The following is a 15622-nucleotide window of genomic DNA, read 5'->3' as shown; positions in this document are numbered from 1 at the left end:
CTGCATCTCCCTCCTTGGTTCCGTCCCCAGCTGGAAAGCCGTCCTCACGGTGGCCTCATCTAGGAGAGTTTGGATTTCTTGGTTGGACCGTTTGGGGGTCTTGTTGCCCTTGTCCGTAGAAATGGGGGTTGACCTTACAAAGATGGTGAGCATTAAATAAGACTGCGTGTGCAAGTGTCTGAACAGGCCCTGCACTCAGTGGATAGTCGATAAAATTGAGTCGCCATGACAACACCCTTGACCCTTTCCTGTGGCAAGCGGGAGCCTCAGGAGGCCCACAGTGCAGCAGGGAGTGAGACGGGGTCCGGTGTCGTCTGGGGGTGCTCCATCTGTGGAGTGAGCGTCATAGTCACGTTAACTGTCTCTCCCAGGACTGCCGCTTGCCTAAGGGCTGCTAAACATAACGGTTCCCGTCCGAGTGCTGGGCCCCTGTAAGGATGCTGCCCTGGCTTCTCGTCTTCTCGGTTCTGGGTCTCCAGTCCCGCGGTAAGTTGTCTTTCTCTGGACCGAATACTGACTGAGAGCATCTTGTACTAGGAATTCCCTGGGTTGAAAGAATGGCTTTATACTTGGAGCGTGGAACTTGGACTCTTTCCGCCTCGGTTTGAGGCCCTGCTCTGCTTCTGATAATGATTTTAAAGAAGTTAGCTCTTTCTCATGTTTCCATTAGCTCAAGTTCACACAGAAGAGGATTTTGTGGTTTGGAGGTGCCCAAATGCATTTCCAAGTTGTTTTTGTGACTTGTGTGTGTAGATGCCACTCGTGAGGATGGGCGGATATTTCTGACTCCCTGCCCATAACCATCAAGTCTCATGCCGGGGTGCGGGGACATGCGACTCAATCAACCAGGGTCACTCTAAGTGAATCTGGGCTGACTAAATAAAGACACAGACACAGAAAGTTCCTATTTCTTTGGTGACCATTCCTCAGCCACAGCTCCCACAAGGGGGGGCGAGGTGGACAAGAAAGAGAGGAGCACGCCTGGAACCCGGGTTTATTAGTGGGGGGAGCTAATCCATGGAACACTCTACCCAAAAAAGGGCAAAGGGTAGGGTTACAACAAACAGGGGGTGTAACTCCACCCCACTGGGTGACGCCCAGGCCCGGAGCTGCACCTTTCTTATCTGAGGGAGTTGAGGTCCAGTCGCATTGCAGTGGGTGCCGAACCAGCTCAGAATCTCTTCACTCAGGACTTAAAGGCGAGTACCCAGCGCTGTCCAGAGCGGCTCCCGACACCAGGGCTTCACCTCGAGGGAGTGTTGGAGAAAGCCACGCCTCCTTCTGCTGTGGGAGGTGGTCCTCTGGTTAGTTGAGAGGGATTTCTTGGAGGTGGCTTGGGCATTTGGGGAGGCCAAGGGGCCGTGGAGAGGGGTTGGCTCCTTCTGGTCAGAGCCTGTGCCACTGAGAGGCCTGGGATCTGTAGTTTGATGCACAACGGAACCTTCTTTTGCAGCTGTTTCCTCCCGGGACCAAGCACACACAACACAGGTGTCGGAGGGTCTGCAGGCCTTGTTTGGCAACATCTCCCGGCTCATCGAAAGAGGCAAACTTGGTCTTGATGGTGAGGCATCTTGGGGACCGACTGGGGTTTCTCAGGTGGCTGGCAATGTTTCTCAGGTCTGCACAGCCACGTGACACCCCGTGACATGGGACGGGGCGAATGGAACCCCGTAGAGAGTAACACTGGCCGGCCACTTCACGGATTGCCCTAGGTCCTTGGGATACAGGGTTGGTGCCAGGTGGTGATAGAAACCCTGACCTCGGGGAGGAGATTGGGGTGGGAGACCCAGCCCCTGCCTAGAGGGAGCCTCAGGGCCAAGGAGGAGATGCAGCCCTCTCTGGTGCTGCTCAGGACCCTCCAGGGAAAGTGGGTGAGACAGAGCTGCTTCCTGCAGTAGGCGCCTGGGCAGAGCAGGGAAGGAGCTGGGAGACAGTGTCTCATTGTGGTTGAGGATGTGCTGGGCTGGGGCAGCAAAGCATCCGGGCTCCTGGCTGCATCAGACTCTGCCTAAGAGGTGGGATGCAGATGGCATGAGCTGGGGAGGGTGTACCTGTCTGCCGAGGGCTTCCTCCTAACGCTCTTCCCCCTCCACGGGGCAGATGCGGCCCAGACGTGCACATGCAGCCCAGGTCGCTAATGGGTGACCACAGGGCAGGATGCACCAAGTAACATCCCACGGTTCCTTCCACAGATGTCTTCACCATGGTCTCTCGCAAGGAATGGGGGGCAGAAGCTGTTGGCTGCAGCTCTCAACTGATCATGCCGGTGGATGTCCTCGTCACACATCATGTCCCTGGGCTGGAGTGCCACGACCAGGCGGTTTGCAGTCAGAGGCTGCGGGAACTGCAGGCCTATCATGTCCACAGCAACAGTTGGTGTGACGTGGCCTACAAGTAAGAGCCGGGGCCGGGTCTCGAGGCACAGGGCCAACCCTGCTCTGCGGGGCTGCTTCTCCGGGTCCTTCTGTTTTAGTCAGCTCTTTGTTCCTGCCACCAAAATACCCCACAAGAACAACTTAGAGGAGGAAAAGTTTTGTCCAGGGCTTGTGGTTTCAGGGTCTCACTCTCCTTACTCCCTCCCTTTGGCTTCTGGGATCACTTCCGAATGCACTGTCTGCTTCCACGTTGCATGTCCTTGTTCAGGTACCAGGTATATGCAGGACAGTGACCCTGCAGGGAGAAGTCAGGTGAATAGCTCGGGGACGATTACACGGGCACCGTGCATTTTGGAGGAGGGAGGAGAGCCATGTTTGAGCTAGCGTGGTGTGGTTGGGTCGATGCTAATTACTGTGAAGACCGAGGCCCCCTCCTCCTCTGAGTGCACAGGATGATTTATGTTCAGCTCCAGGTCTGAGCAGGGGATGGGCAGGAAGGGAGTGCCGCAGCAGGTCAGAATGTTAAGGACTAGGATGAGGGGCCTGGTCTTCCACAGTCTGGGAAGAACCATGTGAGCTCCTGTTAGTGAACATGGCTCAAGCCCTTGTCCATCTGGAGCCTGGGTACGTGGTTCCTCTCTCGGGTGGGTCACCGCGTCAGCCGCTCAACCTTGTTCCCTTGCTGCAGCTTCCTGGTCGGGGACGATGGCAGGGTGTATGAAGGTGTTGGTTGGAACGTCCAAGGCTCGCACACCCAAGGCTACGGCAACATTTCCCTGGGCGTCGCCTTCTTCGGCACCAAGGAAGGTAATGACCGCCCCCAACGAGCCCTCTCCAAAGAGTCCTTGGCACTCAACACGGCCTGTCTCAACACCATGCAGCCTCTCAGACTCCTCCCAAGATCCAACCCGGAATTCATTCTCCCTTGGCCTCCATGTCATGGCTTTGTGAGGACGCTTCTCCAACTGCTCCGACTTCTCTCAGTCTCCACGGCAGCCCCTCTTCTTCTAGCCATCTTGTAGGAAGAGCCGCTCATGAGTTTTCCCTCTGCCGTTCCCCTGCTCTTCTGGAAAGAGCCGGACTTCCTCTGTCACCTCTGGGTGAATGACTATCTCGTCTTCCTCTAATGTCAACTTTCTGTAGCTGCAGACTGTACCCCCAGATTCCTGCCTGACACCGCCTCCTTCCATCTCTCACTCCTGGATTTTCCATACATTGTTTACAAATGACTCAGAGGTCCCCGATCTCTGACTCCACTTTCTTCTGGTCTCTTGTTCCATATGCCATGCCGTTGGCCTTGACCTTGGAACATACATTGTCCGGGGCTATTTCCCTGAATTTGTGCACCCCTTCCCGTTAACCAAGATCTTGAATATCAATATTCTCTGAGGTTGTCCAGGTGGATTTCACAGTTTCTGTTACCACAGGGTGCAGCCTGAGTTTCAGAGAAGTAAATAACCCACAGCGACACAGCTGTGAGTAGAGGAATCAGCACGTGAGTCTGTATCCTCCACGGCCAACGCCGGGGAGGGGGGTTTCCAGCCTGCCAGAGACTCACCGTGGTCAGCAGTTTTGTTTACTAATTGATTAGTTGATGTATTTCTTTATATATTTTGATGACTACTTGTTGCCTCTTGTTGGCTTGGGATTTTGAACACGTTACTTTTTACAGCCTCAAGTTCCTCTACATGAATAATGGGCTTAATAATAGCTTCTGCCTCAGAGGTTTGTGGTGAGGATTAAATGGGCGAATGTGGGCAGAGTCTGGCTCGTGCCTGCCAGGGCCCTACTGATGGGGGACCCTGGCCTGAGCTGGCCAGCGCTGTGAGTGGTCGCTGTCTCTGCGTTCTCTCCTGAATGGAGGGAGTCGACAGAGGGGTCCTGGAAGGGCTTCACCCTGGGCCACAGAGAACTCTGTCCTGGCAGACCCTGGCCTCTCAGGCCGGGGGAGGAACCTGCTGGGCAGGGCTTGGCCGGTGTCCCTTCTCTACTCAGTCCCCTGAAGCTCAGGTCAGACTGAGATTCCCCACAATTGCTCTCTTCCAGGCCTCAGCCCCAGCCCTGCCGCCCTGTCAGCCATGAAGGACCTAGTCTCCTATGCTGTGCAGAGGGGACACCTGTCACCTAGGTACACCCAGCCACGTCTTGTGGGAGGCGAGAACTGCCTGGCTCCTCTCCCAAAGGCAAGGCTGAGGCACGGTGAGACCTTCGGCCCTTCTGGGCTCCATCCAGGATGGCTCCTCACTAGACTCGCATGCCACCCGGGGGTGACTTCCCACCAGGCTCTGCTCAGATTCCTCTTGAAACTTTGGGGCTGGTAGACCTTGAGGGGGACCCTCCAGGGCACCTCTTTCCCCCTCAGATTCCTAGAATGGCAGAGCCTGGGCATTATGCCTGGTGTTATAGCTGTGCACTGGGGGTGGGGGAAGAGTACAGAAAGGGATAGGATGGTTCAACACCTGTTTATATGTTCATATGCCTACATACAAACACATTTCTGAATACAGGTGGTGCATACCTATAATTCTAGTGATTTGAGAGGCTGAGGCCGGAGGATGGCAAGTATGAGGCCAGCCTCAGCAACTTAGGGAAACCCTGTCTCCAGATTAAAACCTAAAAAGGGCTAAGGATGTAGCTCAGTGGTGAAGTGCGCCTGGGTTCCACCCCCAGCACTGGACCCCTCCCAGCCAAGTAGCACAACACTGGTGCTGAGGAAACGTGGGGTACCACTTATATGGATTTTAAAGGAAGACTTTAATCATCATTATGTTTTTGCCCTGCCATAGCTTGCCCTAGCATTGTCCCTCGGTCTGCTTGGGGGGCCAGGGAGACCTACTGTCCCAAGATGACCCTTCCTGCTAAGTACGTGGTCATCCTCCACACTGCTGGGAGGACCTGCGGTGAGTCTGACGAGTGCCGCCTGCTGGTGCGGGACCTCCAGTCCCTCTTCATGGACAGACGCCACGCCTGCGACGTGGGGTATAAGTAAGTGGACCCCAGCACGGGGGCTTCTTTTCCGGTTTCTGGGGGCAGAAACTGGGCCTCTGAAGGGAAGGAGAGGGCAGTAGTATCTCCTGAGTTCTCTCCATGTGAAAGGCCCTCTAGGCTGGCCTCATGGATCCCCTCCAGTCCTGGAGGGTCTTATTTAGGAGTTATCTAAGGGGGTGGTCGTGGCCCTGGGCATGTTCTTAAGGCACGTGCCTCTTTCAAAGGTATCATATCGGCATGATGGATGCCGGGACGGCTGAAATACCACCGCGGAGGCACCTGTGTGCCGGGGAATCTTTAGACAAGACCGTCTCAGGTGGTGACCTTTTCATGGAAGTGCTTCCCTCTGCTCAGCAGCTCAGGCCCCGTCCCTCAGTGTGGCCACCTCTAGAGGCTGTTCCCACTCAGGTTACAGTGCCATCCGCTGCAGCCAGCCTGTGGGCCTACTGCGGGAGAGTCTTCCCTGTATGAAGGAGAGGGAGGGGCTGCCAAGGTCCGGGAGTCTTCATTAGGGAACACACTGCCCTAACGGGAGACCAGACCAACCCTCCCTCCCTCCCCCCGTCCCTTCCTTTCTTCTCCTCATCACGTGTAGCCCAAACAGGGCTCAAAGTTCCGTGCGGGTTTGGGTCAGGTTGTTTCCATTAAAGAGTGCCAATTTAAAAACTTGTCCCTTAATACTGGCCCACGGGAACCAGATGGTCCACAAAACAGGTAGAGGTGTCTCGAGGATGCGTCCAGAGCTTGCAGATAAGACATTTGGGGGCTGCACACCATCTACGTCCCATCAGAAACAATCACATTAAGTATTAAGTCTCAGGACAAGCCACGGCTAGCCCAGTACATATTCGTACACGTTAATAAAGGGAACCCCCACTTCTGGGGACATTCACAGCTTAGCAAAGTGGAGCTGGATGTTAGTAGCCCAAGCTGGCACCTTTGCATAGGATGTGTCCCTGTGGAGCCCTGGGCGGGGCCTGTCTTAGATGAATTTGCCACTGCTCCATGTGGGCTTCTGGGCTGACTGAACCTCTGTTCTGTTTCCATTTTAGTAATAACCCTTTCAAGAGAGGATATAATGTTTTATCCAATATCTATCATTTATCGGGACCTCCCAAGTGCTTTGCTAGGTCCTGCCATGGAGGATTGATGTTCTCCTTAGTGACCCTTGGATGTCTGAACATTGACTATAAACTTGGAAATCCTGGACAGGGAAATGATGGAGGTTAAGGAGAGGTCTTTCCCCTTTTCTACTCAGATTGCTCAACGCTGTTTCCTGTCTTTTGACTTCTGACTTTTTATTGTGTCCCTTCTATTATACTATATGACTGTCATTTTGTCACCTTGGGAGGGCCTGGAGTCAGGATAGACACTTGCTTTTCACACAAGATAGCCCTAGACTGTGCTCTGAGGATGCTGTTTGGACAGAACAGAGACACATTCTTGCCTTTATGGAGCCAGTACTTTAGGGAGGGAGAAAAAGAGCTGAACAAGTTAAGCCTCAGTGAGGTGCAGTAGGCGGCTGAGGGAGGGCTCAGGTTGCTGGGGGGGTGGCTGTGAAGGACACGTTACCTGAGGGAGTCACACACGAGCTGGGACCTAAAGACCCGGGGGGAACCAATTCGAGGAGGAAGAACATTTCAGCTAGAGGAAGGGACTTCTATGGAAAGGCTTGGAGTCCAGCCTGAGAACAGTTCCTTTGAGAGGCTGAGAGATGTTTCTCACGAGCACAGAGATGCTCAAGAGGGGTGTGGGGGGAACAGGGGCCATGTCCTAGAGACCTTGTGACTTGAGCTGGGGAGCTTGGACTTGGTGCCAAGGACCAAAAGCGGGATTTTAACACGACACGCAACGTGTTTTAAAAAGGCCACTCTAGCTGTGGCTCCAGGAGTGGATCTGAAGAGTGTAAAACTGGAGGTTGCCAGGTCCGGGGGCCGTGTAGCCATCCAGGCAAGATGATTTGGCGGCACAGCTAGGGTGATGGCCTCTGTCATGGAGAGAAGTGGAAGAGGCGATGGTGAATGACTGGGGCAGGGGCAGGGGAGTGGCTGGGAGACACTGCACACAAGTGTGGGTCGAGTGAGTGGGTGAGCTGAGGACGGTTTTTGTGCCCATGACCGGTGGGCAGTGGGTGGCAGCACCTTTCTCCAAGATGAGATTCCAGGAAGGAGCGTAGACGGGAGGAAGTGGGTCCAGTCATGAACTTGTGGACTTTCACGGATGGTAAGGGAGCCAAGGAAGTGGACGTGTTGGGGGAGAAGGACCCCGAGGAGCCCCTCAGGAAGGCCACAGGAATCTGAGGGGCAGAGAGGGGGCAGCCAGGGGAGAAAGCTGGGAGAGTGTGGTGTGGGGGAAGCCGCGGAAGAGAATGTTTGGAGAAGGTGAGAGGGGTCGACAGAGTCCAGTGTGCCAAGAGGCCAAGCCGGGTAAGCCTAGAGATGGGCGCGTGACCTCAGTGGGGAGGAGGCTGTGGGCAGCTTGGAGAAAGTCGTGTTATTGGTGAGGTGGGGGAAAGGCAGGCACGGAAAGCTGTCTTTCCAATTTCCTCATTGACAGTGAGCTCCTCGTGCCAGGAGTGATGTGCTGGAGCCAGATGGGCACAGGCCAGCTCAGAAGAACTGACGGTCAGAGATTCAGGAATTTTCTGAGCCAGCTGCTAAATAGCTGGTAGCCTAAAATCAGCTACGGTGGGAGTTTTCTTCCCCAGAAATCTACAAACACTATAAATCAGGGTCCTCCCCACCCCAAGCTGACTTAAGGACTCGGTCTGACGTGTTTCTGTGACCCAGTGCTTAGAATTTAATATAATATCTGTTGAGAAGAGACATGAGTGAATTAGGAATGACGGTGAGAAGCAATCCCAGAGGGCCTGTCTCTCATGCCGATCTCCACCCCCTCGTGTCCCCCCTAGCTTCCTGGTGGGCCAGGATGGTGCCGTTTATGAAGGGGTCGGCTGGAATGTTCAAGGCTCCCGAACCCCTGGCTACAATGACATTGCCTTGGCCATCTCCTTCATGGGCACCTTTACAGGTAAGTGGATGCTTTGGGCCGTGGTGGTCATCGTATGGTATCTCAGAGGGAAGGTGTGACGTGGGTGACAAAGACATCAGACTCAGGCACTGTCTAAATGACTGCACGTGTGGAGCTTCAAATCTGACATTAACTAAGCTGAGTGTGGCCAGAGGGTGACCCTCAGATGGAGCTCACCTCCTGCTCATGCAGCCAGAGCTCTCTCTTCCAGCCCCTAAGGGACGCATGGAGCCATCTTTGTGCCTGCTGTTACTCATCTTAGCAGACACACCATCTCTTGGTTGCCATGGCAGCAAGTGGCACCCCTTCACCTCTATGTCACACCAACATGGATGAACCCTGACTCTGCATTGGGACTGCACGCTGGATACAGTGAATATCGTCACGGACCAGAGCCCTTGACTAGAGTGTTTTTTTTTTTTTTTTTTTCTTTTCAATATTCAGGGGCTTTTTGTTGAATCCCTGGAGAGGGGCGGCTGTGTCACTGGGGCTGGTTCAGGGTGACACAGAAATGGGGGCAGGAGTGACCCAGGACTGTGCCTGGAAATGGGGCTGACATGAGGTCAGGACAGGTGAAGAAGGAGGACAAATCTCTGGGTAAAACACAGTTTCCTGGCCTTGGTGCTACTGACGTCTCACGTCAGATAATTTTCTGTTGTGGCGCTATCCTGGGCCCTACAGGTCCTGGGCCTTAGGATGCTTAGCAGTATTCTTGGCTTCTATCAAATGGAGGATAACAGTATCTTCCCTTTCTTAATTTTGACAACCAAACTGTCTCGACCTTGCCACGTCTTCCCTGGGGGAGGTAAACTTTCCCCATAAGATAAGCTTTTGCAGTGGAAAAAGGCTTTGCATGTTCTCAGAAGAATGAGTTTCTTACCCCAGACTCAGCCCTTTTGATTTGGGAAAACTTTGGCCCTGAGGCACTGAAGTCTAGACCTGGTTTTCTCTCTGTCCCCCATTGAGTGGCTGACTGTAAGGGTTCTGTGTTCAGGATTGGGGTCCCTGATAGCTTCTGTGTCATGGTTGGTGGCTGGGGAAGTTTCTGTGCCAAGGCACAGAATGCCTGGGCTAGGGAACCCTGGCTGCTGTGGCAATGCCCTGCATGGGGAGGCTCTGACTTAGAGTCTTATCAGCCTCGACCTTGGTCTCAGACACTGAGCTCCTGGGAATAAAGGAACTCTCTTGTTAGACAACCACACTGTTTCACCAAGCTCCGCGGCGCTGTGCCTGAACCTGTCCACAGAACAGTAACTTTAAACAATGGACTTTCTTGAGAGCGGCACAAAGCTCCTCACATTGCACATTGCGACTGTAGTATGTAACTGAGGAAGAAGCTGCACAATGTTGCTAACTCTGTAACCTGCCCAGTGACGCAGTGAACAATGTGTACTCCTGATGCCAGGGACCTTGTGCAACCTATTGATACAAATAAAGCTGGCAGCTGGGACAAGGGGCTTCTGCCCCTGCCCCTTGCTTCTGTCTCCTTTTGTTTCTGTGACAGTTGACAGCAGGGGCCTGTACTAGCTTGCTGGTGGTGGATGGTTCTAGGGGTGTGTCCTGCCCTGGGTGGGGCACCCTGGAATTCCTATGACCAACAGACCGCTGTGTTTTGCAGGTACTGCGCCCAATGCCTCTGCGCTGGAGGTGGCCAAGGACCTGATCCAGTGTGCCGTGGTCAAGGGGTACCTGGCCCCCAACTACCTGCTGGTAGGCCACAGTGATGTGGCCAATACTCTGTCCCCGGGACAGGCTTTGTACAACATAATCAAGACTTGGCCTCACTTCAAACACTGAGGGAGACCCCAGCCCCTGAGGCTGCTCAACCTGCTGCTGGGACTCTGTCCCCACCTCCCACCCATCTGTGTCCCCCTCCCCTGCAAGTCCCACCTTGCGTCCCTTTCGCGGGTTGGGGTGATACAGTCCTCTCCTACTACCGTCCTGCAGCATCCTGTAGGTTGGGCCCTCATGGTGCTCCGCGTCTGGGCCCCGCTTCCCCTCTCTTCACCTTCTTCGCCCCTGGGCACCACCTGCTCAGCCAGGAGAGTTGATGGGCTGGTCCCTCTGCCTGGTGTGCCTTCCCCTGAGGTCTGCCTGGAAGCTGCCGGCCCTCACCCATCGCCAGGCCCGTGTGCCCACTCCTTCCCTCTGCTCACACGTTGACTTGTACAGACTCGGGTGCAGCCGTTACTGAAGGGCTGTCATTATTAGAGTGGTTTCTGTTCTCTCTCCCAGACCATGAGTTTCTCCAAGGGAAGGAGCTGAGATTTATTGTCCCTTCGTCTTGTGTCAGTTCCTTACCCACGTCTGGAATTCAGTAGATGCCTTAGGTGTTTCTTGAAGAAATGGATGAAAGAGTGGACGGGTTCCTGGTCACCTGGCCAATTTGCTCCATCATCTCCTCTTTGGGAAGCCCCCTGGGATTGTGCCCCAGCCCACCAGTATTCTCTCTTAGTCTGAGGCTCCAAGCTGGCTCTGGGGGCTTTTCTGTACTGAGTGCTATGTCTTTAGAGTCCCATGTCCCTGTCTCTCCAAAGCACCCTGAGGGAAGGGACTGTGTGCTCCTTCACAGGCCGAGAGGAGCTGTGTCCACACACTGTCCCCAGGGCCTGCGGCCTGCCTGTGCCTGGCTGGCCCCGCTGGGTGCTGGGCAGAGTGAGAACCCAGAGCCCTGGCGCTCTCAGCGCTCCCTGGACTCTTCATCTTATTTATTGGAAGCACATGAAACATTTTCTCTCTCTTGACCTGCAAAAAAAGGAGGGGGTGGGGAACAATATGAAGAAAATATAGTTAAAAAAAAAAAAAGAAAATATAGTGCACACGAATAAAAGGAATAAAATTTGTGGTTTGTCTAAAATATTTTTAGGTCTTCATATTTTGTCTTGTTTTCTTGTGTTTCTGTCGCTCTTATAACAGAAATAAATGTCAGAGCTCTCATAATTTTAAAGCAAATATCTTGTGCTTTTCTAAGTGCTCAGAGGACCTCACTTGACCTCGGTCTCCCTGTCTGCCGTTAGCCCTCAGGCCGTCTGTGCAGGAGTGTGAGCATTGTGCTCCTGTTTCCCCAGGCAGAGTAGCCACAGAGATGCTGTCTCTTCGTCTCACCTGACAGTGGGATGAGGCTCCGGAGGGAACCTTCCCAGGGTCCTGCCCACCTCAGTCCTTCCCCTGAGCAGGTGAAGGGCAGGAGAAGGTATTTCTGTCCTTCCTTGCCCTCTGCTGAGGATGTGACCAGGAAGTGAACAAAAGGGGAGAGACAGGGTCTCAGAACTGGTGACCTGAAACAGGGGCCGTCCAGACTTCCAGGTCTCCACTCTTCTGTTATCAAGGATTTCTGTCTTTCCTTGCTTGTTTGGGAGGAAACTGAGCCTCTCTTGTGGTTTGGATCTGAATGTTCCCACAAAGCCCATGTGTTGAAGGCTGGGTCCTCAAGGGGCCTTGGGGTTGTTATCTAGGTATATCTAACTTCAAATCTTCAGGGAATTATACTGTGGCATGCTCTCCCCAGATTTCAAAATCCTTCTTAAATGTTGTGACCAGAAGTGAATACAATACCCCAAGGCCCCTGACTCAGACAGAACTCAGCGGAGACCTCATTTCTCTTACAGCAGTCTACACTAAGTATGCACAGTGATGTATGTGAAAACGCTTTGTAAATGATGGATCTCTCAATTGATAATTATAATGTTTACGAGGCTAAAGAGTGAATGACCTATTTTGATAGCTATTTTCTCCTAATTACTCTCATTGATCCAACAAATGGCAGAAAGTTAGGTCTTCTAATAATACATTAAAAAAAATTTTTTTTTTAGTTGTAGATGGACACAATACCTTTATTTTACTTATTTATTTTTATGTGGTGCTGAGGATCAAACCCAGTGCCTCACTCATTCTAGGCAAACATTCTACTACCGGGCTACAACCCCAGCCCCTAAAAATAAGTTTCATAAATCCAGGGAACACAAAGGCTCTGTGCAGGACCCTGTTTGTCAAGGTGTGTGTCGGGGGCAACTCTGCTGGAACATGCATTGAGGCAGCTGTCTTGACTGTGTTTCTGGTGCTGTGCCGTGGTCACGGGTAGGAGCCATTGAAGTTTCTTCAGATGGGTTATTCAATCATAAAACGAAGCAAAGCAAAACAGAGGTTTATATGCATACAAGCTAATCATCACTTTGCTTCTTTTCCCAGGAGAGAAAGTGAATCTGTGTCTCTTTCCATCTCTACATCCTGATGGGAACTTTTCTCTGTCTAGATAGCAATCAATGGCCTTGGAAACATGGTTTCACCCTCCCCTAAACACTAGGATGCAGTAGGGTGTTGTTACATCAGATACACAGATGGTTGTCCCAGGGTCTTATCCTTCAGCTCTGTAGGATCAGAGACTTCTGGCTGCAAGTGTTCACTAGACCCTGGGAATCAGAGCAGGGTTCTAGATTTGGATCGGGCTATTGTAGAGCTGACTAGAGTTTTCAGAAACTGTATTATTATGAGCCTCCAGGGCCCAGGATGCTTCTGAATCCAGGGGTACCTGTTGCTCCACCAGCAGAAGAACCCCTGCTCTGTTCATGTATTGATCCTTCACTGGAGGGGCCTGAGGTCTGCAGGGAGTCGCACAGACTTTAAACCTGGCTCCTAATGCCTACCGCCGCCTCCTTGTCCCCCTCCTCCATCCTAGGTCACTTCCAAGGTGCTTCCTGCAGCCATGACATGATCTCGCATTATTGTCTGCAACTTCCTGATGCTTTCCACCACATTCTCTGCCCACCCACTCCCCTAGGCCTCTTGGGCATCAGAGGGTCTCAGAATAGCTAAAGGCATATTTGGAGCATGGTCCTGCCTTTAGTTCAGTCCACCCAAGGACCTGACCATCCGGCTGCCCTCTCCGCTGCTTCAGCCTCCACACTGAGAACACCCCCATATTTTCCTTCCTTTAACCTTTTCAACTCCAAATGCCTTCCTGTGACTTCATCCAGTTGTCCCCAGGCCTGGAGCTCATCACTGACGGGAACTACATCAGCTCTCATGGTGAGAACGCTGTAAATCCCCTCTGAATCCCCAGTCTCTTCTGACATTTCCACATCTCCCAGGACTTCACTCTTTGCTGAGGCTAAGCTTGAAGCCATAGGGTGGTGGGCCCACTTAAGAGCCTCAATTCTGGCTTTAATAGTCCATTCCTGGCCCCTTCATGCCCCCTTAAAATTTCTCTTACTTATAATATAGTTCTCCTTACTGTTGTAACGATTGTTTTTGAGCCTGTGTCCCACAAGCTGCCATGGACTCCTTGAAAGTGAACTGGTTCTCGTGGTGGTTGTTTTCGGATGATGAACTTCACACAAAGTAAACCCTGGTAGCTGTGTGCACGATGATGGAAGGAATAATGGTTTTGATATGGAGATATGAGGAAGATCAAGGCAGCGGGGAATCTGGGAATGTTAGTGATGGAAAAGTGGACTCAGTCCTCAACCGTCTATACTGCCACCTTCTGGGCTAATTAAAGACAGTTTTCAGCCTTTAGAATGATTCATCCCATTCATATATTCCTTCATTCTTTCAAAATATTTTTGTCGTGTGCTTTTCTGGACAGGGTGGTAATACTTGGGATGACAAAGTTAATAAAAAGCTCATGGTCCTGTTGGGGCCGAATGGTAATAAAAATACTCTACAAAAACATCTGTGAATACAGCTAAGGGAATTATCTCATTCAATGTAAATATTGGGAAAAAAAAAGAAACTAAAACTAATGAGGTAAGAAGATTTCATCACAAGAGACTTGAAAACAAGTAGCAGCATTAATCCAAAGAGAGGGAAAGGAAGGAAATAATAAAGGTTAATGAATTTAATGGAATAGAAAAGAAAACCACATGTTATTCTCAGAAGAGAGTTACTTGGCGTTCCCAATAGGTGTAACCGAGAAAGGACAGGGCCACCCAGAACTGATGGGGTGGGAACACTCTGGGCTCCTCTCAAGCCGTCCACCGTGGCGGCACGCTGTGACGGCCTCTGGACCCTCAGAGTGAGTGGTAGTGGAGGATGAGCGTACTGTTCAGTTGGCTTTCCATCTAAGAACAACTTAGAGGAGAAAAAGTTCACCTGCAGCTCATGGTTTCAGAGATCCAGTCCACAGACGGCAGACTCCACTGCTCTGGGCATCAGACAAGGCGGTACGTTGTGGCCCAAGGGCCCCATGGGGGAAGCTGCTCAGCTCTGGTGGGGTCAGGAAGCAGAGAGAGAGAGACAGAGGAAGGGGCCACAGGAAGGGGCACCCTTCCAGGGCTCACCCCTTGTGCCTCCTCCTGCAGCCGTGCCACCTGCCTGCAGGTACCCCCAGTCAGCTCATTCGGACTAGGGTAGTCTGCTTGGTTAGAAGCTGTCACAGCCGAATCATTTCAGCTCTGAATAGTCCTCATTAACGGGAGCTTCAGGGGGACAGCTCATGTCCAGACCAGAACACCTACGTAACTAATGCCGGGAATTGAAGAGGAGCGCTTACTGAAGATCATTAAAGACTGGTGAGAGGACAGCATGAACAGCATTACCTGACAGAGCTGAAAACCTCTGATAAATAGAAAAATTCCTTAAGAAGGGCACCCCAAAAAGTTTGACCCCCAAATGAATAAAAATATGAATCGTCTTACAACTATTGAAGAAATGGCATCTAGCATTAATACCCTCCTATAATGAAACAAAAACACTAAAAATCTTCAGGTGAGATAGTTTCACTGGTGAATTCTATAAAACAACAAGTTGGAAATCAGTACTGGGGATCGATTCCCAGGGCCTCACACACGCTAGGTAAGGGCTCTAACAGTGAGCTACCTCCCCAGCCCAGTAACAGTAATTTTTAAATAACTATTTTCAGTATCAGAAGAGGAGAGACACTCCCCAACTTATTCTATGAGGCAGCACAATATAAACGCCCTTCTGTTAAGGAAAACGTCAAACTTATTATAAACACAGAGAGATTAATATAGATAACACATATGTACCAATTAGTTGGCTTCAATAATGAATAATTCATGACTATTTAGATTTCAAGTGTATTCCCCAACTATTTCCTCAAAAGAAATCCCTAATTTTACCTATAAATATTTCAACACGTATCTTTAAAAGATAACCCTGTTAAGAATATACCCAGTATTAATGATGATTAAAAGAATCGCAATAATTTCTCAATAGCATAAAATATTGAGTCTGTGTTCAAATTTCTCTCACATTTTTTTCACAGTTTG

General features: G+C 51.5%; 1 protein-coding gene across 3 annotated transcripts; it reads left to right on the top strand.

The window, feature by feature from the left end:
- Positions 1-437: 437 nt before the first annotated feature.
- Positions 438-10190, top strand: LOC143403729 (peptidoglycan recognition protein 4-like). Of its 3 annotated transcripts, none has more exons than XM_076861886.1 (8): positions 438-486; positions 1454-1549; positions 2187-2394; positions 3064-3182; positions 4422-4574; positions 5162-5360; positions 8275-8393; positions 10012-10190. In XM_076861886.1, the coding sequence occupies exons 1-8, from the start codon at positions 438-440 to the stop codon at positions 10188-10190; spliced, it is 1122 nt and encodes a 373-aa protein (XP_076718001.1). The 3 variants fall into 3 exon arrangements, with proteins under 3 accessions (XP_076718001.1, XP_076718000.1, XP_076718002.1); XM_076861885.1 differs by having other exon boundaries at positions 1454-1561; positions 2193-2394; XM_076861887.1 differs by lacking the exon at positions 1454-1549 and having other exon boundaries at positions 2193-2394.
- The last annotated feature ends 5432 nt before the right edge of the window (positions 10191-15622 follow it).

The sequence above is a fragment of the Callospermophilus lateralis genome, chromosome 7 (genome assembly GCF_048772815.1).
Source record: "Callospermophilus lateralis isolate mCalLat2 chromosome 7, mCalLat2.hap1, whole genome shotgun sequence".
Taxonomy (NCBI): Eukaryota; Metazoa; Chordata; class Mammalia; order Rodentia; family Sciuridae; genus Callospermophilus; species Callospermophilus lateralis.
The sequence above is the reverse complement of the archived record's forward strand: the minus strand, read 5'-3'. Positions and strand labels throughout refer to the sequence as shown.